Source organism: Epinephelus lanceolatus, chromosome 15, assembly GCF_041903045.1.
Source record: "Epinephelus lanceolatus isolate andai-2023 chromosome 15, ASM4190304v1, whole genome shotgun sequence".
Classification (NCBI taxonomy): Eukaryota; Metazoa; Chordata; class Actinopteri; order Perciformes; family Serranidae; genus Epinephelus; species Epinephelus lanceolatus.
In genome coordinates, this window is record NC_135748.1 from 43,221,213 (window position 1) to 43,247,859 (window position 26,647).

At 40.3% G+C, this 26,647-nt stretch overlaps 2 protein-coding genes across 2 annotated transcripts in view; both read right to left on the minus strand.

Annotated features, from left to right (window-relative positions):
- Window positions 1-6,897, minus strand: part of eif2ak3 (eukaryotic translation initiation factor 2-alpha kinase 3) — a 53,460-nt gene extending 46,563 nt beyond the window's left edge. Inside the window, exon 1 of the mRNA XM_033642796.2 lies at window positions 6,407-6,897. Within this exon, the coding sequence (XP_033498687.1) occupies window positions 6,407-6,708 (302 nt within the window). The 5' untranslated portion in view covers window positions 6,709-6,897. The remainder of the gene's footprint in view (window positions 1-6,406) is intronic.
- Window positions 6,898-12,313: 5,416 nt separating this feature from the next.
- On the minus strand, window positions 12,314-21,086 carry rpia (ribose 5-phosphate isomerase A (ribose 5-phosphate epimerase)). The gene is made up of 9 exons (XM_033642994.2): window positions 20,855-21,086; window positions 19,923-19,983; window positions 18,730-18,785; window positions 18,058-18,117; window positions 17,766-17,830; window positions 17,606-17,674; window positions 17,207-17,348; window positions 15,135-15,234; window positions 12,314-13,858 (listed from the first exon to the last, which is right to left on the minus strand). The coding sequence occupies exons 1-9, from the start codon at window positions 21,011-21,013 to the stop codon at window positions 13,761-13,763; spliced, it is 810 nt and encodes a 269-aa protein (XP_033498885.1). The 5' UTR covers window positions 21,014-21,086; the 3' UTR covers window positions 12,314-13,760.
- Window positions 21,087-26,647: the final 5,561 nt, after the last annotated feature.

Genomic DNA, 26,647 nt, shown 5'->3' on the forward strand with positions numbered 1-26,647 from the left:
TTTGTTTTTTCAGTATCACAGATAAGCAAATGTACCTTGAAACCAGCGAATCACTGCAACACTATAATGTATAAATATATCAAAATAAGACTTCAAATAAGATTCTTCTTCTTCTCCTGAATTCAGTGCATCTTTTATGGACACGTAGGTGATCTGCTGCTGTTTATTTGAGCAGCACCGTCATGTATGTCTGAGTTAACGCTGGACAAGGACGGGCAGTAGCGGTACAGTAATGTAGGGACATAATTCTTGTTGGCCTTCATGTGTTCATCCTACTGCAGATTGTGGTGTTTATCAGGTGTTTTGAAAAGTTATCTGTGTTGCTCTGCAGCACAGATGAGTCTCATGCACTCCTTGCATATGATTCATTCTTTCCTGAATCTGAAACACTTCCAAACAACAGATGATGAGGAATGACTTTTGTTTTGCCATCTCCAGTTGCAACATACAGGAAAGTTTGTCACAGGCTGCTGCTGCAGGGAGCGCACGTAGCAGCACGACAGCTCCTCGTGAGTGCAGGCTGACTGTTAAGTCCCAATCAATCGTGATTGGGATCAATATTTGATTAATGGTGCAGCCCTACTGTGTGATAACTGTCAATTTTCATATCACATGTACTCTGAAACCAGTGTATCGCTGCAGCCCTACAACAGTTAGAAAGGAATCATTTAAACCTTTTCATGGTATAGACGATATAATCTAACCGTAACACCCAAAAAGTGATAATAAAGGATGACCCAACGCTGATCAGAGGTGGCAGACAAACTGTGAAAATGGGAGAAAGATCATGAGAGACAGAAAACTGAAAGCAGGAGATGCAGAGTGTGACAAAGTGAGACAGGAAGGGAAAACTGCAGAAAGTGACAGACACAGGTTGGTATATAGACGCTGTATGGGGACAGACGACGGCACAGAGAGCGAGCAACGGCGGCGGCAGGGTGTGACCAGCAGCGAGGTGAACGCTCAGGAGTTCTCCTGCAGCAGCAGCAGCAGCTGAGGTGCCCCACGGGGAGTCACCAGCTTCTATCAGAGCAAACTGCTCCACTAATTACTTTCGATTTCCTCTTGATACTGTAGAGCAGGTGACAGGCAGGACTCTCATCCTCCTGGACATCCTTCACCGTGTGTGCCCTCGCACCACAGTTATTGCACCATCACATATAAGTTTGTGTCCTTGTTGGTGCGCTGGCTGTAAACAGCAGTGCAGCGAGGACACAGAGACTGTGTTCTTGTATAACACAACGTGAAAACATCTCTTTTCCTCTGCCTTACACGACTCTTCAAAATAACACATGCAACAACTAATTATTCCTCTTGACTTGAGCTCCGTGGGGCTGACTGCACAGTGTGCTCTGCAGCTCCCTGTGGTGACAAAGCGGGGTTTGTACGGCATCCCAAATAACAAAACTAATATGAGATGCTCTGGGGGTTGTCACAAAGCTTTTCAGTGAGCCGCAACATTAAAACGCAGCGACGGCAAATGGGAGACATGCGACATTTTTACCAGCAGGTAGATACAGATGCAGAAAGTTTTAGAGACAGCAACAAAAAACTTCAAAAGGTTTGACTCTAATTTTACGACCGACTTGGATCCAGCTTCCTCTTGAAAATCAGACAGCATGTGTGAGACTACACAGAGAATAATTTAGTGATTGACCTGATGTGCAGCAACAAAGACAGGGCGCTGAAATAAGAAGGATCCTCGAAGCTGCATCACAGTCTAATGTGTCTGTAAAAAAAAAGACCAACATGGCAGAGGGAAGGAGCATCATGAAGAACACACTGCGCCAAACATCTAAGGTGGGCGTCAGACCTACTGTTTACCAAGGAAGACAAAATCAATGCCCTACCCACTGCACCAAGAACTGCATCTCACTCAGTGCAGCAGCAGCAGGTCGAACAGCTCCGTAAACCTGACGTCTGTGTGAAGCTGTAAACTTTTGACTGACAGGATCCTGGAGATATTCTCACCTGAGCGCCATGTCTAATAATCATTAAACAATAACATGCTTTGTATGTTTGTGATCTTGGTGCCTGAGCAGAGCACATGTCAAATGTTTGCTTTTCATGATAACAACTGCTTTTAGTTTACGTCCAACACAAGTTCACCAACCAGGATGATGATATCTGTGTTAAGCAGAGCTAACTAACTTAGGGGCTGTTCGCTACTTATGAGGATGGAGGGGTGGTGCATTGGTTGTATTTTTTTGTTGTTGTTTTTTACCTCTGTTTTTTTTTTTTAAAAACACCTGCCTATGTTTTCTTTTGATTTTTTTCCCCCCATTTTTTTAATACCTTTAAATTTTCTTTTCAATAAAAAGACCTTACATTTGACTTAAATTTAAAACAAAAAGCCTTCCTTTTTTAAGATTCTTTCATTTTTTCTTGAAATAGAAAAAATCGTAAATTTTTCTTTAGATTTAAAAACAATCCTTAAATTTTTATTACTTATATATTTTTTTTAATCTTTACATTTTCTTAAACCTTTTATGCCATAATAATAAAAAAAACCCAACTTCTGAATTTGACATTTTTAAAGTAAACATGCACAGTAGGTTTGGAAGGCATGTTTTCTTGAAAAATAACCAAAATCACACCATTTATTTCGGCCAAAAACTGTAAAGTTATCGAAAATTTGTCCAAAAATAAACCGTTTGCACGACTAAAGCAAAGTCATACCCCAGCCTCCCCCTCCTCTGATAAATAAAATAAGTGAAGAACAGTCCCTTAACAAACTGGATATACCCGTTATAATCTCACTCAGTACTTGCACACAGAGAAGTTCGTACCTGCAGCTCGTTCAGTTGACGTGATAATAAACACATTCCTGACTGACAGGAAGTAGGATGTGATGAACAGGACCCCGCCTGTGTTGTTTCAAGTGTTTCTCTCCACATTCACTCGTCAGTTTGGAGTTAATTTGCTCTCCATGTATCATCATACAGAAATCACATTACATTAAGGGAATGTTCCTAATCAGCTGACAGCAGAGATAGTGTCTACTCTTTATCTCCTCCTGTCAGCAGGCAGACCAGCTGAGGAGAGTAAAGTAGGAATAAAGTCGGAGTGTATTTAATCAACTACAGCTGAGTTTAACAGACACAAGTGATAATTTAAAGCTGAGGAAGTGATTCAGATTTCATACATGATCTGAAGTGTTTGACTTCACATGTCAACACGCTGCCTGAGTGCTGCAGGGATCTGTAGTTATTTAACAATGTGGAAACTGCTAAGGGACTGTACTTTACTTATCAACAAAATTAAAAATTTCAAGAAAATGAAACAAAAAACTTTTCAAAAAAATTTAAGGCATGTTTTCTATATAAAAATTTAAAGGAAAATTTTAAGTTTTTTTTAATTCAGTCATGTTCTCTATAAAAGTTTAAAGAAAATGTGAACAATCTTAAAAAGTTAAAGAAATTTTAAAGAAAAAGAATTAAAAAAATATGGAATGTATTCTTAAAAAATGTAAAGACAATTTAAATATTTTTTTTAAAATTTAAAGAAAGATATAAAGAAAAGTTCAAAAGCTGAAGATGAAATCAGGGAGTTGAGCAAGCCTTCATAATGACGGACAGTCCCTAATGAGTCAATACACACAGTATCAATACAGTAACTCATCATCCTGCACCACAAACTGTCTGGTCGATGAACCACAGTGTGTTTAGTCCTGACATGCCAAACCAATGGAATAGTCTACTTCCTAAAAACTATTACTTTTAACAACATATTAGAAGTAATGTGCAAAATAACCACAACTAATAACTAAAAGTAGCTGCACCTGCATATGAGTTCGCTGGCACCCTCTGACACTTCTGCGAGAATTAATTCAGAACAAGAGCAGATAATCTTTGATAATACGCATTACAGCAAAGTTTATGAGTCAGCAGACACAAGCATCCGCATCCGCCACATGTGCTGAGGCAGAGGAATACTTAAGGACTGTTCATTATTTATGTGGGGGGAGGAGAAGTGCAAAAAGAAGAAGGCATGTCAAATATTTTTTAAGCACAGGGGAGGGGCATATGAGTTTAAATGGTTGTATTTTGTATCTACTTGTCAACTTCCTCCTGCATGTATACAGTCAATCAGAGCCAAACTGGCCGAGGCGCTCTGAGCATGCTCCACAGTTTCCGCCCCGGGCTTTGACCCGGAAGTCCAATAGCATTAAATGTGTAAGAGAAGAAGAAGAAGCCGGTAACAACATGGAGAAATCTACATCCAGAGCCGTGACTTTTTGGACGGACCAAATGTACAGAGCTGTAAAGTTGTCCACCATGGTAGCAGTTAGCTGCTAGCTAACCGTAGCTAACTTGTTTGTCCATTGTTTGGTCTGTGACGTAATAGGTCAACAGGAAAAAGGTCCAATACTAACAAGCTGAAAGGGGGCATATCTCCACCTATCGTAGAGGAGTCGCACATACTTGGCTCAATAAATGGATTCCCCTCCCGTGCTTGTATACTGGGACAAGGACAGTAGGCCAGTTAAATGTCCTCGTCCAGCTGGGACTGCAGCTCCACTTCACTGTGACTGGAAACACACTGACTGGGTCTGCACCATAAGTACACTGGCGTACCTCTGCGGTGTGCCAAGTAGGTGGAGTCTGCACCGTGCCACAGGAATGTTAGCTGGCTGATACCAAATTCAGCAGCAGTGTTTACAATCACCACAACCACATGGGCCTCACTATCACAGGCACATCAGGGAGACTGATAACACAGAGGACTGTTAACTGTCATTCAGGATTACATAACTGAAAAACTCCCGCACACTGTCTAACGTGCAGAAATATTGATTCTAAAGCTGCAACGTTTTGGTAATAAGACCTTCATCATTAGTTTTACATGTCAGACAGTGTGCAGGAGTTGTTCTATAAGTTGTGTTCTGCTCGTCCCTCTAACACACACACCTGTCTGTATGTAGATGTTTGAAGCATTCCTTTATTCAACCTTACATAAAATCATATTGTGGACATCACTGTCCATGCAGGTTTTTTTGCCCTGCAGACCAACATCACTGCTTGTTGATATCTGCGGGTGGCTGACAGATTACTCCCTGTTTAAACCCTCTTGTCCCAAAGTATAAAGTGGTGCACTGAAATGGAGTGGACCCACTCAGCAAGGCTCAAGGAAAAATATCTGTAGCTCTAGGGACGGTCAAAGAACAATAAACATGATAACATTTACATGGTACGATAACTGCAGAAGTACAGAATTTATACTATTATCAGTCAGAATGAGCCTCAAAGGAATGAAAACAGAGGGACTATTTTTGATTAAACAAATGTGCAATCACTGTAACAGGGTGTCCACAGATATAACCAAGTTAAATTTAAGATGGTTTAAGATTTCTTTTTACCAACTTATATGAAATTTAAGACCAAACCTGCAATGAAAATACACATTTTATATATAGATGCATGTGTAAGTACTCCTTCCAGGTGAACACACTGATGTCAGTTCAAAATGAACAGTGAGGAGAAATGACAATATTTAGGTGAGCTTAAGTTTAATGTATTTAATGTACAAAGAACACAAAATCTGACCGCTGTAATAAATGTTGTTATATCTCAGTGTTGTTGTTGTTGTGTTGTCCTGCTATTGTTACTGCTGAAGCCACTGTGTCATGAATATGTTCTACCTTGTAATTGTGTTTTTATTATAATATTGTCTTTTAATTATTCTCTGTTTCCTGCCCTGCGAGGACAGATGAAAATTAGCTTATAGCAAACTCTGGTGCAGCTAAGTACCTGTGCACTGTCCCTCTAAAATAAATAAATAAAATGCTATTTATGATTGAAATATTCAGAGAAATACTGACTGTAGACAGTCGTAGGGTCTGTCAGGCTGCAGAAATATTCGCGGTAGTGTGACGAAATTATTTAAGACCCGAATTCAAGACTTTTATTAAGAAGCCTTACATTCAGAAAACTTAATTTAAGACATTTTAAGACTTTTTAAGGGCCTGTAGACTTCCTGTAAAACTGAAACCTGAAACATTTTGTTAATGGAAGTTTGTGTAAAAAGTCTCTCCCTTTAAAATAAGTTAAATAAAGGGGAGATATTGTATTTGAGTGGATGAGTAGATGTACACGGTGTGACAACTTTTCTGTCACTGTTAGAACCTGTGTATCGCTGCAGCCTCGCACAGCAGCCACCCGCCCCCTGTGGTTAGTAACGAACAGTCCCTTAGCACGAGACTGACCGTTAGTTGGATACACACACTGAATGTGACGTTGTTGCTCGTCTAATTAAAATTAAATGTAGTTTTTGACTGTTTGCTGTTGTTAGTGTGTCAGTGTGAGGGGTGTCCATGTCGTGCAGGTGTTTAACTCGTGTCAAACTGAAAGTGTCCGATAATGGGTGCACAGCTGCTAGCTCGCCGTTATACTTTTATAAACCGTACCTCGTCGGTTGGACGTTTCCGCCACTTTCTCCGTGCGCCTCGTCGCCCTCCCCCGCCGACCCGTTGTCGTCGTCCTCCACGGTGACGTCTGCTACGATGACCGGGGCGCCGACGTTGCCCCTGGCCCGCTCCATGACTCCGGCACCATGTTCCTCCGAGCTGGAGCCCCGCGCGGCGGACTGCGGCTCCCTCCCGACGGCGGAGCCCTGCGAGTGCGAAGTCCCGAATCCGATGAGCGCTTTGAGCAACAAGAGGAGCACCAGGGAAATGCTCACGTTTCCAAAGTGAAGCCCCCTTTCCATTTGTAAGACTGGCACATTAGTGAAATATGAGATCTACATGCCACGGGCCGTGTAAATCTGAACATACAAAAAAGTTAAAGTGCAAAGAGCGAAGAAGAGTCCGCAGTGTCCCGCACAGCTTCCGTCCAAATGTCTTCTTTAAGTAAACATAAACAGCCGCTGGGACACCATGTTATTCCCTTTATACTTGACTCCAGTCTCGCCTTGGTAACGACAAGTCCCGCCTCGTCTCCACTCTGGGATTGGACCGGAAAACCTGCGTGTTCGCTAAACATTCATGTTCCGGTCTGTGATTGCGCCGCGCGCTGTCAGTCCCGCTCAGTCGCACACTAAGCACAATGTGATTGCGTCAGAGAGCTGTCACTCAAAGGGGCGGGGTTAGAATGTTCCAGCCCCCCAAACACTGCTCCTCATTGGCTCATCAAAACCACGCATGCGCAGTCGCAGTTAGGAGCAAAAGGTGACGCAAAAAAATCCCCGATGGCGAATCCTGTGGCGGAGCTGTGATTGGTGGGATGTGTCGTTATCCGGCCAATCAGAGGGACGATGGAGGTAAGCAGTGACGCCATTGGTCGGTGCTCTCCGCGGCTGCCTGAACGTCAGCAGCTCATTGGGCAGCTGAGCTGTCAGTCAGGGAGCAGTTGTCAGGACAGCCGACATGAAAGCTTCAACGTGGCCTCAGTGTAGATGAGAGAGAGGAGACGTTTCCTGTTCCTGATCACGAGTTGTGTTTCTCTCTGCTCCACAAACACATGACATAATGTCAAAATAAATAAAGTGCGGCCCTGAGAGGTGTTTATTATTCATACAGTCAGAGGAGATTAAATTAATTCACACTGTCTCACAGTTGTTTTGGATCATTGTTCTCACACAGAAACAGTTCATACAGATTTAATTTAAATATTTAATACTTTTATTTTTGTTTTTAGGGACTGTTCTTTACCTGTCAGAGGAGAGGCGTATTTGAGGTTTGACTTTTTTTGTTTTATCCTCCCTATTTCCCCTTCACCCTCCCTGAGTGACTGGAGGAACATCCATGACCCTCCCTCCACCATAAAGGAGTTTTTTTAGATTTTGATTTTCACAGTTTCTTGCTGTGATAAAAGGTGTAATTTTGATGATTAACATTTTTTTTTTAAATTGAAAAAATCTTAAAAAAAAAAAAAAAAAAAAAATTGCTTTTAAAAAATCACCTTTCAAGCTTTTTAAAAATTGGAGGGGAAAAAACTTTAAAAATTGTGTTTTAAAATTTGATTTTTATGGAAAACATGCCCTCCATGTTGTCTTAAAAAAACACTTTAAAGCTTTTTCGAAATTGAAAAAAAAACTTTTAAAATCACTTTTTAAAGATTTTCAAATTTAAAAAAAAAAAAAACATTTGCTTTTTAAAATGTGTGTTTTTTTGTTTTTTTAAAGAAAACATATGAAAATTTGGAAGGCATGTTTCCTTTAAAAACATTTTTGTGATGAAATGTATACAAAACAGAGTCATTTAAAGCTGTATGCCTCTCCCCTAAACCAAAATAAAAAACATAACTCCCTGCCAGTGTTTAAAAAATTATTAGACATGCCTCCCCCTGTTTGCACCATACCCTCCCCCCTTATAAGTAATGAACAGTCCCTAATATCTCATTAATACTCCTGCTGCTGCACCATGTTGGTCTAGATTTGTTGATAACTTTAACTGGAATAAATATCTGGAATTTTCCATACTGATGTATCCTCACCAATTAATAAAGTCAGGGAAGTTTCCTTCAAAATCAAACATAGATATTATTCATAAGTTATTATTGTCTTAAATTTAAGAAGGACATTTGTATTCACTGTTCATTCTGTGAAATGTGTCCAGAAACATTGCTGCTGGTTTATTGTTGATAAAAGTCCTGTGTGATACCTACAATAACAACAATACAGAATCTAAAGAACTACACATCATAAATTTGATGATCAGACTAGTATCATATCCGTAATCCAAATTTATCCACTCTGAATCTTTAAGTGTTTGAAAATGAAACTAAACAGAACATGAAGACTGTTTTTGACTCAAAATAATAACAAAGCTGTGAAAACCATCTGAGCTCTTTGTTTAATGTTTTCATATAAATATTCCTCCTGAATGTCTGTTAATTTTTTTTGTTGTTGATGTTTTCATTTTGTCAATAAGGATTTGATATGTATGTGAAAGGCTGATGACATGTGTCTGATTAAAGACTCTGATTTCATATATGTTAATTATTTGACAGTCACTTTAAATAACTTATTGCATCAGTATCTGTGCAGACATCTGCTCAGTGCATAAAGAACATATTTTAATAATGATATTGGGTGGTATATGAGGACACTGAACACAGTCTGATGTCTGAGGACTGAAAACCTTCCAGCTGAATACAGCTGCTTACATGTCTAGCGCCCCCATGTGACCCTACAGGAGAACAGCACCATTGTGTTTTTTTCACTGAAGTCTTTCACATGAAAACATGACAAATGTTTGACTTATTAAAGCTTTGTTCATCCAGATTATGAAAATAAAATGTCTCTTACCTCAGCTGACGTCAACAACAGCTGCAACTATTTAGTTATCAGTTCATCTGGTGATTATTTGGGTCTGTAAATTAGTAAAATAGCACAAGTTAGAATATCCTCCTGAGACGTCAGCTGCTGTTTGCTCTGCATATTTAATGTCTCCTGGCTGTTTGGGATCAGTCAGACCTGATAAGTACAAAAAACTAAACACTGTCTTTGAACAGGAAGTCGTTTGGAGAATCAAAGTGATGTCATGCGGGGGCCATGGGTTTTTCTTCATAGTCACAAATGTGTAGTAAAGTTAAAACTGTTCAGCTGAACGTTGGTGTGCAAAAACTGAATTACAAATAGTGCAACAGAATTAAAAAGTCTTGTGATTTGTTCATTTAGGAACTCTGCATGAACTTTCCCCGAGTCGTGCTCTGAATGAGGAACGTCCTGTTGTCTGTCACACCTCACTGGTGCCAACGTCCTCAAATGAAGTTCAGTTGTTATAACTCATCAAATGTGTGTTTGCATATGAAACTACAAACATTAATCATAAATTAACAAGTTTAAAAAACAATCATAGAGTCAACAGAAATAAAACACAGACACAAACTGGGTGTTACCATGACACGTCTGTATTGGCTGACAAAGGAAATAGTACCTTCACATTAACATCATGATCACAGTCACCTGGTGAAGGAAGGAAGAATAGAAATGCTGGTGCAGAAATATCATAGTGTGCAGATCATACTGGCCCCAAACTGGGCCACATACTCCCAGTCTAGTTTGTCTACACACCACTGAGGCCGACACGTCCTCCAGTTCTGACCTGAACCTAGTAACAGTGACTTGGAGACAAACAGGATTGTGTTACACGTCTGAGCTTGATGTTCTCCTGAGTCTCTCACAGCTGCACATTTAAAACAAACAGAAATAAAGCGTAAGGCAACATGAACTGAAACAGAGTGAGTAGCTGCATTCAAAAATTAAACATATTAGTAATTATATCAAACAATCACAGCTTTCAGACAGATGACGGACAGTAACGTGTCCTCTGAAACACAACATGACTGATTACTGTTTGATCGGAGGAGGGTGGAAGTGTGTGGGAAATAAACTCCAAGTATTTTTAGACAATTCAAAGAGAGTACCATGCTGCGGACATGAGACACATAAAACCCCTTTTACACCAAAATTAATGCCTGTATGTGGTTTTTTAAACATGGCTAAACTCGCTAACAACAAGCGCGGGACTGTTTCCCCACTGACAGTAGATCAGAGCTGTGTACGCACCTTTGTGTATCTCTCTAAAGCTCGACGGTTAAGGGGACTAAAATGTGTTTTCATCAATGCCCATCGGAGCCAGAGCTGATAAATACCTGCAGCTACCACAGCGTCACCCGACCCAGGTGTGAATACAGACTGTAAACTTTCCTATTAGATTAAAAAGCCAGATGTTAGCAGGTGTTAGCCATGTTTTGCTGCAGTGGAAAAGGGGCCATGTTCTCACATAAACTTGCTGCACAATGAGTATAACATCTTTTATAACACATTCATTTTTGAAGACATCAACATCTTGAAATGATGAGAAATACGATTCAATCAGGGAAGAACTGACACGACATGAAATATCTTCAATGTATCTTTAAATTAGCTGCACACAAATCAAATTAATCCTCAGATATTCATCTTTTGTTTTTAGCTGCTGCATTTCTGACACATATATATCCTGAAATATTTTCTTTTAAACCTGATCACAACATGTAGCAGTGATTCTGAGCGTCAGTTGTTCAGACTTTATGCTAAGCTACATCACAATGTTGCTACATCAGAGTCAAACACAGGATCTATTGCTTTTTGACGTGCCGAGGTACATTAAATACATGTGCACTGCTGTTGGTTCAGATTTCAGCTGCATCAGTTCATCACATTAGACCATATCACAGAGTAACAGCCCATCATCACGACCTCACAATGTTCTGCAGGTCTCTCTACAGCTGTGTTTAAACTGAAGTCAATGACACATGACGAACTGTGACCAGACGGTTTGTGTGAGGAATAAACAGCAACGTACTGGCACAAACAGAGCCGACACAGTGGAGGAGGTGCAGGCATGAAGGTACATCAACAGTGAAGCTGTGGACTTTAACTCTGCTCAGTGACGAGTGTGACTGTACAAAGATTTCCCAAACTCTGTCTGCACTCAGGAAATCAGATCATTGGTCCACGAGAGGCTGCCATATGTTAGAATTTAATAACCGACGAGAATATCTTCATATCATGACGACGACGTACACGACAGGACAATTAAATAAACACATTTATATCTGTATCTGGGTCCTGTGCCTTACGGGAGTCTCTTGTGACAGAACAGAGCCGTTTCCAGGTTAACGTCACGTTATAAGCCGTCTAACCTGCAGAAATGTCCACAACAAGTCTAACCCCTTGTAAAGAGGATATAAACATGTCGCCAGGTGCGGCTAAACGTTTGAGATGATGAGAAATGAATCGCTGTTGTCACAAAACGAACCAGGAGCTGCTGTCGCACAAACATTTAAACCTTTACCACAAACATGGAGGCGGCTCTGTGCTGCTTCCTGCACCTCAATTTGAATGTTTGCATTTCAAACAAAACTAAATTGCATCAAATCCTAAAAAGTCGGTTCTCAGCTGGAACCAAAACTGCAGGTTTTTCTGACCTGAAGTGCGAACAGTGATGACATCAGTGGGCGTGTCATGTTTTACAGGTTGGAAAGAAGATGGAGAGACAACCACATGAAAAATGAATATTTTTACCCCATTTCCACGACTTAATTTAAGTAATTTAAAATGAGCTGGCTGACTGCTGACGCTTGTTAACTTTACTTGCTCATCGGGCATTCCAGCTGCACATGCTGATACAGCAGATAACACAAACAAAAAACATCGAGGCCGCGCCCATTTTTGGGGGATAGAAAAGACCACATACATTCTTCTTCTCATCTGAGTCACTGTCTTCGTTCACGTCTCTCCAAAGAATGTGCTTCTGTTGGAGAGCATGTCCTGACTGTATCTGAGCAGGCCGTCCATTTTATTGATTTTAATTCTCATGTATTATCTTGATTTTTGTTTTCTTTATTTCATCTTTTACTTTGGTGGCATTTTAGTTTGTTTCATTCTCCTTGTGGATTATAACTTTGTCTGCATATATTTCTAAAACTTTTGTTTTATGGATGCTTCCCTCCGTCCAAGTGGATCAGTGACCTAAAAGGAGGTGGAGCCTTGGTGATGACACAATGCTGATCTGGTCTGGTCGAAGCACAGCACACACAGATTTTATATTCTGTATAATGACAGACATGTTTGGGAGTTTTTATGAACATGTTTAAAACAATAGCAAACAATGTTTATTCAAAACTTTTCCGGAACACGTTGTTAATTTCAAATCAATTCCAGGTCTGGAAAACTGATAACTTTTCCAGGACTTTCATGACCGTATGAACCCTGATCATTGATCCATGCTTGTTTTTTTCTGTGTGTAATATCCAGAATATTTTGTGCGTGTGCATGTAGTCGATGAGGACGAGGACTTGAACAGGTTCTCTGCCCACTGTTCCTTCTACACAATTACTTCCTGCTGTGTGACGACCTGTTTCTGTTGTAATTACTAAACCATTTCCTGACACGTCTCTGTTTTAGAGCCACGAGCAGCTACATTACATTTATCATATTTATTACAGCCCACCTCTGTGCTGCACTGAACGCAGGCGACACTGTCGGGTGTCACGTGTCTCTAATAACCGAATAATTGGAGCTTCATACCTGCACCACAGGGTTTCCCCAAATTGTCCGAGATCTCATTAATTTTGGAGCTTTTTTTCAGTTTAAATTAGCATATTAATTAATTTGCTGAGAAATAACTTGTGCATGTTGCAGTATAGACTTCATATTATTCCTCTTTTCTGTCGTCTAATTAAACAAAAAGACTTGAAGGCAAATCAGCGTTCTGACTGTGTACGGCGTCTCCAGCCTTCACGAGACCAGACGACTCATCTGCAGCAGATGGCAACAGTTTGATCAACAATTACGAGCTTTTAACTGTATCTTTAATAGCATCGTTTCTTTTAATAGGACTGAGAATATCATCTCAAGGCACACCTTAGTTTCATACTGCAGTGATTCAGCGGCCGTGCTGGTCGAGAACCACAGCTTCAGTCACACCCGCTAATTACAGGACGAGCCAACCAGTCGTGCAAACCGAACAACGAGACTGAAAATAAAAAACACTAAACGTATCAGACGCACTTGGTCTTCCTCATCAGGCACTTTAAATCTCACAGTGTCAGAAGCACCACCTGCAGGATGAGGAAAACCAAGTGATCCTGTTTCTATCTGGTTTGAGATGAGTGAGAAAACATCCCAGTTACAGTTTGGTCCAGATCTGCAGGAGGTGCAGCTCCGTCCAAACGCAGGCTGAGACCGGGCGGAAATCAGGAACACGGCACTTGTGGGTAAAGTGAGGTCGTTTGGGAGGAGGGGCGACAGTGAGGAAGGTCAACTCCTCAGTTGATTGGAGGATCTCGAACCTGCACACTTCCGTCCTCCATCCCGAAGTAGGCTCGCTCAGCCATGCCGACGAAGAGCCCGGTCTCAACAACACCTGAGGAGGACACACAAGGGCGCTCGGTTCAGTCGGACCACAGAGGACAAATTTCAGTCCAAATTTTAGTTTAAAGCCAAACTCGAGCTTCTCTTCAGTCTGAACTCAACAACTCACAACAACTTGATTCTGAACTCTCGTTCACATCGTGCACCCATCATGTCCTACGTAAAGTCGACTCTGTAATCAGTGTTTTACATTGATCTCAAAATGCTCCACCTGCACTGTCCTTGACAAACTTGCGCCTCAGCTTACACTTCCTGTTCTCGACGACTGTGACTTTGTCTTTAAATCAGACCTTGTTCACACAGCGTTTAATAAACTCTGCAGATTTGTCCTTGGACGTCTTTTTCTCACTCACCGCTGCACAATGTGTGATTAACTTTAATCACCATCTCTGAATCTAACAAAACTCATTCACTGGTTTTATATATTGAAATGTATTCACTTTAATTATCCTCATTACCTACAACAGTATCTGCTACCTTTTACTTCATATCATCATGTTAGGCACTCTGACAGCTGCTTGTCGTCCCTCGTGATGAGAAAACAGCTTTTATGTTTAAAGCCTGAGCAGATTAGAATCATCTACCTGTCACTGTTGGATCTATTTCAACACTTGGTGTGTTTGATCACTTCCTGTCTTCTTACTTTGAGGTTGACTGCTCTTGTTATCAATGAACAGCAGCAGTGTGTTTGGTTTAAGGTCTATATATTGGTGTTATTATCAGGTTTATGTACTATGTTTACACCTGACTGTATTTGGTGATCCACTCTAGAGCCCAACCAATATATCGATTGGCATTTTTAGCTTGCAATGCATCAATATAATACTTCCATTGCCAACTATACAAAAGTCATATTAAAAGATCTGTAATTTCTCATTTAGTCCAGCGGGGGGCGTTGACTGCAGGCCATTAGGGGTGAGTGGATCAATCATTGAATATCAATACTCTCCATACTACGTTTTCATTTTGAAGATCGATCCTAGCGCCAATGAGATCGACACCACTGTCGTACGTATCTGTATTTCAAGAATCAAACTGTCTGTGCAAACAATGTTCTGCTGTCGTGAACACATCTAGTTCATGTTCTCTTTGCTTCTTGTTTGGAGCGACATCTAGTTCTATTATACTGGAGAGAAGGCAGACGATATCTCCGACACTCTGCAGCTCACACCAAAACTATCTACACTGATAAACAGCTCTGCAGGTGAGAGGAGATTTTGATTTTGGTGTGAACTGTCCCTTTAACAAACCCTAACCCAGCACCTCACCTGGAATCATCTTGATGGCAGTGTTGACTTCCTTCCAGTTCTGAGCGCTCTCAAACTTCCAGTCCAGGATGAAGTTGCTGTTGTCAGTGACCACGGGACCCTGAGAGACACAAAAACACAACTCAGACCTCAGACTCTGTTTTAAAATCATAATCTGACACCCAGAGAGCTGAGAGCAAAGCGCATGAGACACAAACACACTGTAACACTGAGTTTTATCTAAGTGCAAACAGTGTGACCACGACTGAGTGAAACTTAAGTGTTTGACTTGACTGAAGATAGTTTTCACTTCCAGGACTTTGTTCTGACACAAAAGCTTCGATAAATCCAAAAACTTGTCTAAGTCGAGATAATTTTGAAGCCTTGACGAGCAAAACAGACGCGCTCCTTTAACTCAGATTATCAGAGATTTTCAGGTTAAAACAGAAACCTGTCCTGTATGTGCTCTGACTTGTGTAATTACTAAGTGACTGTGTGACTGTGAGGCAACAGCTGATTAAGTAACGTGTGTGTGATCATCGAGGCTTCCTGGGTAAACAAACTGTGCACTAATGAGTGGACGAGTCACAAACTGCTTCAGGCTCAACAGTCAGAAGGAAGAACTCAGAACAACAAACAGACTGTGCTGTTGGTTTAAAGAGCTGAGCAGGAAGTAAATGATGAAGTGTTTACAGACTGTTGATGAGGCAGGTACATGTGTAGGTGTCATCTCTGTCCTCTGGTTTCAGTTTCACTAAAGTTTTCCTTAAACATGTTCAGTTTCAGGAGTTTTCATATGAACTAACACTCAGGCTGCTGTCAGCCCTAGAGTGGTCTCCTCTGGTCTGAATCAGGGACTCATGTTGTTCCAAAGTTGTATAATTGCCTAGAGTTGGTTCGTGTTCTCACGGCAGCATTTACATGAGGACCAGATCAAATGCCTTGTGTGAGAAAGCTGCTCTTGATTGGTCAGAATTTCCACGTGGGAAAAATCCAGGAAGTAAAGCAAACGTTGAAGACTGTGTGAATCCTCAAGGTCTGAATACACGTGTTAAATTAATTTCCTTCCTTTCTTCTTCATGACCTTTGCTTGCAAACGGCCTCATATCTTTGCACTTTGACACGACCTGTAGATCAGCTGAACAGCGTGATGTCAGAATGTGATTACGTCATCAGTGTGCTCAAGACAAACAAAACAGGGACCCACTCTTCTCCACTTCTCCACAGTGCTACTAGAAGTCATGAATCTCCACAGGGTATTTTAAACTCACACACAAGTCCAGAAACACGTTGTTACATTTGTACTGACACTGTGAACATCAGGGCTGAAAAATCAAGGTTGGAAATGAACTTTTTGTCCGTCTGCCACTGTGGCTGCTGGACTCCCAAACTTAATAGATTACCATTGTTGTTTTTGTCCAGTAAGGTCAGCAGATCCAGCAGTTACTTGTATAATTTACCAGCATGCAGCTGGTGCCAATTTTCAACCCACTGTACACACTGTAAACGACTGTTATAGAGGGTACGAGCAGGAAACGTGACTTTAAAATAAAGCTATCACTCAGTTTTTCATTGGTGCCTTCTGCAATCAGTTCAACGTTCAAGAATGTTGAAAACAATTTCCTTTCATTTTGTATTTACCAAGAAATTTGTGGTGCTTTAGCAGAACACTGAAGGCAGCAGAGAGACGGAAATGAGCTCACTTATATTTTTTAATTTACCACAAGTAATATCATTCTTGTGATATTCAATATATTTTCCTCACATGGTGCAACCCTCGGGGTCGCTTCATTTAATAATCTGCTTCAGAGCAGACTGAACAGATAAAGATTCATTCATTGAACTGATGAAGGACAATAAAACTCTTCTAGTGTTAGTGTCACCATGAAAAGGTGACGACTCAGCGTTCTCAACCTGAGGACAACCACAAACCACCAGGGCAGAGATTCAGAGAGATCTGACAGGACTGTATGAAAATAAAAATCTGAAATAATCTCAGGAGTGACACGAAGAAAAACTGTGAGTAAAAATATCAGTGAAAGTGCTGTAACAAAGTGTTGGACAGAGAAGTGACAGGCAAGTCGTCCACTCACTGCTTTACTGACAGCCATCCGTAAGTTGGCCTCTCCTCCGAAGCGTTTGGCTATCGTCCTGGAGACGGGAACGTACGCCATGGGGATCACCTCGATAGGAACTCCCTTCTTCCACTGCTGGCCCAACGCCTTGGAGTCCTTCCTGGGAGAGGAGACACAACATGAGAACAGAATCTGGACTCAGTGACATGAAGAGACGCAGATTCAACTACAGAGGACTTATATTTTATAAGAGTGTGTCCTCAGGGACGCCATCGGAGAAGATCTATGTGATCGGGTATAAACGTGTTACATATAAATTTAACAAATCTTCAGTAAAAACATAAATTTAATCTATTTTTAAAATACTTCCTTCTGCAGTTCTACGTCTCTTCTGGAGGCAAACGATCAAACACAAACCTGTAGTCTGCGATGACGACAAAGTGTTTGGCACAGCCGGCGACGATCTTCTCCTGAGTCAGGCAGCCGCTGTGAGACAAACACAGGACGAGTGTGAGACAGGAATCAGAGGAGACGCTGGTTAACTTCTGCTGTCTGTATTTAACCGTACAGAACTCACCCTCCACCTTTAATCAGCGTGAGATCTGCGTCCACCTCGTCCGCTCCGTCAATCGCCACGTCCAGCTGTGTTGGAGGAATGAGAACTTATTACACAGCAGGCACAGAGGAGACGTTCTCTACATGTACAAACTGCCACAGTCAGCTCCACCATTCATACAGTTTTTCATATTTCCACAGGCGTAATTCTCGCAGCGCTGCAACTCAAGCTGACAGGAGTTTGAGTGCCAGCGTATTGTGGCTCTGCCTCATTTCCATGGCTTTCAGATTCATTTGTAACGAGCTCGTCGTACCTCTGGGTGCCTGTCCAGATCCGACAGCGTGAGGCCGTGCTGCAGAATCAGCTGACGAGCCTGTGGGAGGACACGCCAAGAGACGGAGACAAAAAGCAGAGGAAAAGCTGAGAACTCATTTTCAATTCATACTCTGGTGCATCTCTGCAGAAACAGCACAAACACATGGAAACAGTTGTTAAATGTTGGAAACTCAGAAGTGAATGCAACTTTTCCTGCAAGTCCCCTGGAGCAGGGCTGCAACTAATAAATACTTTCAGTGTCGATTACTATCTCGATTAATCGATTAGTTGTTTGGTCAAATAATGTCAGAAAATCAGTCCTCAAACGTCTTGTTCTGTCCACAACCCACAGGTTTACAGTTTACTGTCACAGAGGAGCAAAGAAAAAAAATCTCACTTAAGAAACTGAAATCAGACAAGTTTCAGTTTTGTCTCTTACAATATCACTGAAACTGATTCATCAATTATAAAGTTAGCTGGCGATTAAATCAACAGCCAACATCTGATCGATTTATCGTTGCAGCTTTGCTCTGAATAAACGTGTCATTTCGATGTTTAGGCCAAAAGAGAAGACTGCGTGTGGTAATGAGTTGCATCAAAGCCACAGTGTTGCAGCAAACTGTTTCCTCTCCTGTTGGACTGTAACTGAGACTAAATGTCTCAAACTGACCTGGAAGGAAGTCGGCACACACACGATGTTGAGCTTTTCCTGACGCACTCGCTCAGCTGGAATAAACACAGTAAAAAAAAAAAAGAGGGATCATTAATGCGTTAACCTTCAGCTGTGGGAATAAAAATCCAAATGTTGCTGATTCTGCTGTCTGAAATAAGAATATGACAGGAGTCACTTAAAAAATCTCCAGAGGGGAAACTGGTTTGTCACTGTGAACAAAACTATGTAAACAGGAGGTAAACAAAGACACAATCCAAACACGACATCACATCAGGCAGAGGTGTTGAATAAAGGAACATCGCTCCACTCTAACAGTGTCAGTAACCATCAGTGTCACTGGTGCCGCTCTTACCTGGTTTAAATCATTTCTCTCTGGACACACTCACTTTGTTCAACTTTCACATCCAACTCTTTAACAGTTACTAGTGGTGTTCCTCAGGGCTCTGTCTTAGGTCCCCTTTTATTTGTTATCTAACCTCTTGGCTATGTCTTCACAAAATGTATCATTATTACTACAATATATACGATAATCACTGAATTTGAAACGTGAAACCATTTTTAAAGGAAGTATGTGTAAAAAGTCTCTCTTTTGAAAATAACTAAAATAAATAGGGACGCACGGTATGGATCTTTGCCGATATCCGATATGCTGATATATAACAACTTATTTGGCTGATAAACAATATCGATATATCCACTTTTTCCCCGCCTAATTTTATTATTCATCAAGTCTCTTCTGTTATCGATACAGCACAGTATCCCAATATTTCTGTGTGGCAATATTGTATTATCACATTGATTTTTTTGATCATATAAATTATTAATATGACAGATACAAATGAAATGTTAGGTAGCCTACTAGAATAATAACATCCAGTATCAGTTTTTGTTTACTAGATATATTTTGCAGCTGCAGAAAAATGGCTGAAGTGAGATGAACAGACTGAAAACTTTCTCTGATTAGATAAAACAGATGCTGACCAACATTTAGTTCACTGTACGCTGCTGTATGTAGAGGGTGACAATAAAATTAAAGTTTTCCTTTGAGGACATAATTTACAGTTGAAAAAAAAAGGAATATATCACAATATTTTAGAACAATACTCAACATATCAGAACAGTAATACTGTATTGTGACTTCAGTATCATGATATCTTATCGTGAATCCCACCTCCAGTAGTTTCACTCACCTAACCTGTCCACAGCGTAGACGATGGTCGACCCGCTGCCCACTCCGACCACCTGGTTGTTCTGAGAGCGACAGGGAAGAAGTCAGATGATGAAATGCAACTCTGCAGGATTTCACAGCAGACCTGAAAGAGTCTGCAAGTAAAAACCTGCCCTGAACTCACTGACATTAACAAGAGGTGTTGAAATGAAGCAGCAGAGAGGGAGACAAGAAGAGGAACACTGGAGCTGTTTTATGTTTTAATGTATTAGTGTTCATGGTGTCTGGTTCTCTGTATAGATCTGCACCTTAAATCAAAAGCCTGAAAATACATAAAAATTCATCACATGCATTGTGAGAGTTAGTTTTATCTTAGGGCTGTTTTTCTTACATTAAATATAATTTAATCCACCTGCTGGTATCTTTGATGACCCAGCCTGTCCATATGTTAGAGTCCTGCTCTGTCACAGCTCCATTATATGATCTGTGATTACAAACTGATGCTTTATATTAATTAACTCCTGCACAGATCATTAATGAGTCTCTGTGTCTGTGTCTGACTGCAGGTTTAACTCCTGTGCAACATGTTAGCTTCTGTGCCTCAGTGTGCCCATCAGTGTAAACAGCACTGAGCCTCCTGCTAACAGCTAACAGCTAACACAGGCTGTTACACACCGTCAGTATATTTAGTCCCTAATGCCGACCAAAGTTAGCCCACTGTCCCGGGACAGGCACACATAACACCGAGCTAATTCCCTCCCAAACCGTGCAAGTTAGGTAACTTGAGAAGTTAGCACGCTAAGCTAACGGTACTCTCTCTGAGTGTGTGTGGCTAGCAGTGTTAGCATGCAGCATCTGTGGCTAAAACAACACATGGCTGAGCTCGTGCCCAATAAAAGCTGTGGACACATGTTAGAGGACAGAGACAGCACTGTGAGGACAGGTGAGTGTTACCTGGACGTGGTTGTCCACAGCAGCGTACGCCGCCAGCTTCTTCGCCTCCTCTGCCATGTTCGCTGCCGACTGACTCGAGACGCGCACGTGCTTCCAGGATGCTGAGGACACTAATGCAGCTGTGAGTTTAGAGACGGAGACACACCTCTGGATGAGCATGACCCGGCCCACAGCACGCGCACACACACACACACACACACACACACAGGAGCTGCAGTCAGGACAGCCTCCACACACCGTGTAACCGGCCCCACGTTGTTTTGATATGCGTGTATACGGCAGGTATTACGGTAAAATGATTTCAAAATAAAAGCTCTGTTCTGTTGAATCACATTGAATCAACTAGGCAGACATGAATAAATGACGAGTTGAATATATATATATATATATGGTTTTTTTCTTCATTTTACGAGTCATTTATTTCTGTCATAAAAAATAAGTTACACAGACACGCATAAAATATATATATTTTTTGTATATTAATTTTTTTGTTTACCTAAATAAATAATAACTAGTTAATTTTTGTATATACATGTGCTATTTCTTAAATGTTCATTTTTTATTTAACCAAATAAATAAATAGTTAAATTCTGAAATATATGTATTTTTTTCATTTATCTAGTTGTTTATTTCTATCAGTAGCGTGTCATAAAAAAATAAGTTCTACACAAACACACACACACACACACACGCACACAAAATATTATTATTTTTATTTAACTACATAAATAAATAAATAGCTCGTTAAATTTGTAATCTCTTTTTAATTTAACTAGTTATTTATTTCTGCTGACAGAAATAAATAACTAGTTAAATGAGAAAAAATAATAATACATGAAAAATGAATACATACATGTAAAAATTTAACATATATTTATTTGACAGACTGATCGTCTTGTTGATTGAATGTCATCAGTCGGATGGAGCTTTTATTTTGAAGTCAGTGTTTACATGCTCTTACCGTAATGCCCAGCTTATACACGCACCGCTAAACGGCTGGCTTGCCTGCAGTCAGGCAAACAAGAGACAGACAGACCTTCGCACCAGGAAGCTGCAGAGTTTAGACTTTGGTTTTATTCCTGTTCTACAGCTGATCACCTGTCTCGTCTCTATCATATAGAGATCTGCGGTGAAGTGCGCAGGCGCAGCACAGCAGCATCACCTCAGGGACCGTGAGAGACTGGCAGCAGGGACACTGGTCCAGAGGTGGACAAAGTAATCAGATACTCTACTGAGGTAAATGTTGCAGTACCACAGTGTAGAAGGACTCTGTCAGAGGTTAAAGTCCTGCGTTCAATAAATTACTTATGTAAAAGTACAAAAGTGTTGACGTCAGTTTATATTTAAAGTACCAAAACACTCATTATGCTCTCAGATGATATATGTGTGTATATATATGTATATCATATTACTGGACTGTAGTTACTGATGCATTCATGTGTTCATCACTTTCATGTTGCAGCTTATAAAGGTGGAGCTCATTTAAATCACTTTGTAAACTGCTGTGTAGTTTTATCTATAACATAATAATTTATTAGTTGGTTTATACTTTGTATTAATAATGTGAATAAAGTAACTCGTCACTAAAGTTATCAAACCCATGTGAGGGGCTCTCCTGTTTGTTACATGACATTTTGTTGGAGAGTGTTTCCGTGTGATTTCTGTGGAGATACATTTGTCTTAATATTATTTGTGTGACCAGATCTACAATCTGTGTGTTTATGTGTGATCTGTAAATATGAAAATCCTTCCCAAAATTTACAAAACAATATGTTGCAAATACAGAATGCAGTTACAAATCCACAAAAACAGAATGTCTGTGAATACATTTAATTAATTTACAAATAAATGAAAAGCATTGTTGAATATCTTTCTAACATTTACAGCCTCCAAAAACATATTTGTGACTCCAGTTTTTATTTGTGAATCTCAGTTCTGTGCTCATTTTTCTTTTCTCCGTACATCAGTCACTGTGAAATGTGAAGGAACAAACACAGAATTACAATTATCTGCTTTTGGATCTCATGAACACACTGTCTTTTCTTTAATTTTATTTATGTATTTATTTTATTTGTTTGAGCATTTGCAGATCTGTTTTATGTTTGCAAAATATTTTATGTGAGTTTACTTTTTTTAAAAACGTTTATGGAAGGTGTTTCATGTTTACAGATGACAGATTTGCACACTGATTGTAGAACTGACTAAATATTTAATAATTTAAATATTCCACAGTGAATCTTCACACTGATGATGATGATGATGATGATGATGATGTTTCACAGAGCGAGGGCAGGTGGGGCTGAAGGTCTACAGTTTGTCCTGAAGGTGGCGCCACAGGAGAAGAAGTGGGGCCAATAAAATGTGAAGGGTCCATCCTCCTGGGAGCTCGAGTCCTCTCAGCTGTTTTTAAATTATTATTCTTGTGTGCAGAGTCAATATTTTGGCCTGAAGGAGGTGCACGATAAAATAATAATAAAGGGTTTATTCTCTGGTGTGTGTGTGTGTGTGTGTGTGTGTGTGTGTGTGTGTGTAAATGTGCTCTGTAAGTTGCATCACAGTTGATCTGCTTATTAGATTTTAGTTATTAATGTTGTTTGTGAGCAACAAAGGGTGTCGTTGTTGTTTCAGCTCAGAGACAAACATGAAGTGAGACGTGCTGCAGCCGCTTCACTTTCAGCCTCACTAATCACAGTCATGTGTTTTTAATGGGAGACGCTGAAAATGTCAAATTAAACCTCTGTTTTCTGATGACGCTCGTCCTGTGTTCTCTGCTGCGTCTTCACTCTCTGAGGAATAGTAAACACGTTTGTCCAGAAATTTTTTATCATTGAATGAAAAGTTAAATTCATCTTAAAGGAACACTTCATCCTCTATATGACTGTTAGTATGTCAGTAACTCAGCCTGTGGTTCCTTTAATTAATGAATAAAAGTTTATTTTTCTCTCTGAATTAACCCTTCAAAACACCAGTCAATGGAGTCTGGTTCTGAGGAGAGTAAAGCCTAGATAAGTTTTACTTTCAGTTCAGGTTTCCATCAGAAAGAGCTTTTGTTAGCAGAGTACTGATCATTAACGTGATATAACCTGGATTATACTGCGTGAGCTGTGTGAGAGTTTGTAAATGGATGATTTGATTAAGTTTTGCTGTAGTTAAACGCAGACCCCATTGACATCAGTTCTTCAAGGAAGAAACGTACCAACATTCTGGACGTGAGTTCAGACGTCTCAGTGAACACACACACACACACACACACACACACACACAGATATTTACATCACTACTACTTTTTATTTGGCAAACAGCTTGAGATAGTCTCTCTTTTTCAGTGTACAGTATATATACGTATATACTATAGTAAACCAACACAGTCTGTTTTATAACCATTTTTTTCTCATTTTTACATCTTACAGCTTACAGCTTACAAATATAGCTGATCTTTTTGACAAAATTACAGATTCTGTTTGACACCTAAATTTGTATGCTATATAAAAATCCACACATCTTACATTCATGATTAGAAAAAGTAGGCTATATGAAATCAGGAAGAGGAAAAGAAAGAAAAACACCACAGTACGCAATTTCAAACAAATCCAATTAGGAGGAGGAGGAGGAGGAGGAGGAGGAGGAGGAGGGGACTCGAGGTTTCACAAACGGAGTCTATCACTCTGAATCCAATGGTAAAGTCCTCTGAGAGAAGTTTGCTGCTATTCCAAAGAATCATCAGTACAGAGAAGATATCATCGAGGAACAACAACGATACTGTCACACAAGAAGAAGAATGGTTAAACCTCTGTACTCGCTCCAAAGTTAGAAACTAATACCTTGCCATGGATTATAATGGATACTTGATAAAAACTAAACTTTGCATTGCAAACTGTACATATTACTTCACACCTCACCATCTTCTCTGCCAGTGCTGTTTTAAGCCTTAATCCCAGGATTATGCAAATGCTGCCGAGCTTTCCTTTCATGCCTCGCTATCTCTGCATGAGACATCTGCTTAAATTGGACATCTTTCTCACATCTGTAAGACAAAGTTGAACAGAACTGCATGAGGGAGCTGCCATTTGGATATTGGGAAAGCGAGTAATAAAACCCAGCACTGTGGACGCCTTGTTGACAGGCGGACGTTTGTTCCTTCTCCTCGATGAGCGCCATAATTGAATCAGCACGCAGCAGTTTTTTGTACCGTGAGGATGGACTGAAAAGTTGGTGTCTTAAAAATACAGCTGGCCTGTCTTTGCTTCACTGACGAGTGTCACCAGTGAAGCTGAGTTTTATACACAGTATTGCTGAATATTGAGCGTTGCATTCGGTTTATTGAGAAGTTACTGTTTGACTTGCTACTTTTTTTAGCGCAGGATACATGACCGTTGGCATCACATCGTATCAAAAACCCAGATGAGTCATGCTTGAAGCAAACCAGCGCTTGCTTCAGATTTTTTTTTTTGTTCTTTTTGTACTGTAGATAACAAGATAATCTCTCTGGATTATTACATGACCACGTTTGCAAGCATTGATCTAATCATAACATCTAAATAGAAAACAAGACCAGATTATTCTAAAACTCATCTTTGAACACTTGTTCACAAAAATAAAAATAAAAAAGGGATGCATTCTGTTGAACCCAAAGCTCACAAATGTCTTTTTTTAATCTTTTTTTTTTTTTTTGCCGTCACCTGACTCTCATCTCTGCGAGCAATGCACCAGAACTGTGACGTGGAGCTGGAGGGGACTCTGATATGTAAACACTGCGGCAAAGCCTGATGTAGACAAGACACTCAAATACAAGAACCAGTATGGAGGCTGAGTTGTGTCAAGATTTTCTGTGGAAACACATCGACCATCCGTGCAGGTAATTAGAGTTCTCAAACTCAACCTGAGCCCGACGGGTCCTGAAAAACTGAGGTTGAACCAAATTAGGGGCGAACATGTGCACTGAATGGCAAGCTTGAGCTGTTAGGGCATAAATACAAAAAATATAAACATATAAATCTTAAGTGCTATATGGTGGGCAACAGGACTTTCATCTCTGTTCTCTGACTGAGAGGTGAAATGTCTTCACGAAACTTTAGCAAGTCCACGTGCCTACGATGTAGCACTTAAGATTACGATGACCTGGATGACTGAGAATCTTCCCCAACATAAAAAGATAATAACTAGAATTCCCACCCTGTGGTTTTATGACTCTGCCCACCAGCCCAATTTCCATCCTTTAACATGACCTTTGACCTTTATTCTTCTGTCCAAGTGGACGTTTGTGCCAAATTTAAAGAAATTCTCTCATGACATGCAGCAGGGGGCCACAGGCTGAATCGAGCCCGTGGCCACTGTGACAAGGGCATTGCCTTCGCATATGGGACACTTGCTCTACCCACTAAGACACCAGGCGCCCCAGCTAGTGGCTTTTGGGGGACTCAGGTTCAGGCTCAGTATGTGATGATCTTGGATGGACCAGGTTCGGGCTTCAGCTCACATGGGTCGGGTCGGTTCAGTTTGGGTTGGATTTTGTTCTTGAGAACTCGAGTGTTAATGTGTCATCTGTAAATATGAAACACTTTCAACAAATACAAAAAAAAGAACTCACAAAAATATTCTTCATATATAAAAATGATCTGTAAATGTATTTAATTAATTTGCAAACAAATGAAAAGTATTTGTGAATATCTTCCAAATAATTTACAACTTCCAAACAGATGTTTTGAATCCAGTTCCAACTGAATCTCAATTGTGCAATTTCTTGCAATTTTTTGTGCCTTTGCAGATGTTTCATATTTGCAAAGTATTTTTTGT

What these genes read in the sequence shown, in the direction of transcription:
- rpia (XM_033642994.2), bottom strand. Translation starts at nt 21,013, where the DNA reads ATGCTCATCCAGAGGTGTGTCTCCGTCTCTAAACTCACAGCTGCATTA. An exon ending in ACGCTGATTAAAGGTGGAGG is followed by an intron (nt 17,675 to 17,765) that starts GTGAGTTCTGTA and finishes TTTGTCTCACAG; the next exon opens with CGGCTGCCTGACTCAGGAGA. An exon ending in GTCGTCATCGCAGACTACAG is followed by an intron (nt 17,349 to 17,605) that starts GTTTGTGTTTGA and finishes CTCCTCTCCCAG; the next exon opens with GAAGGACTCCAAGGCGTTGG.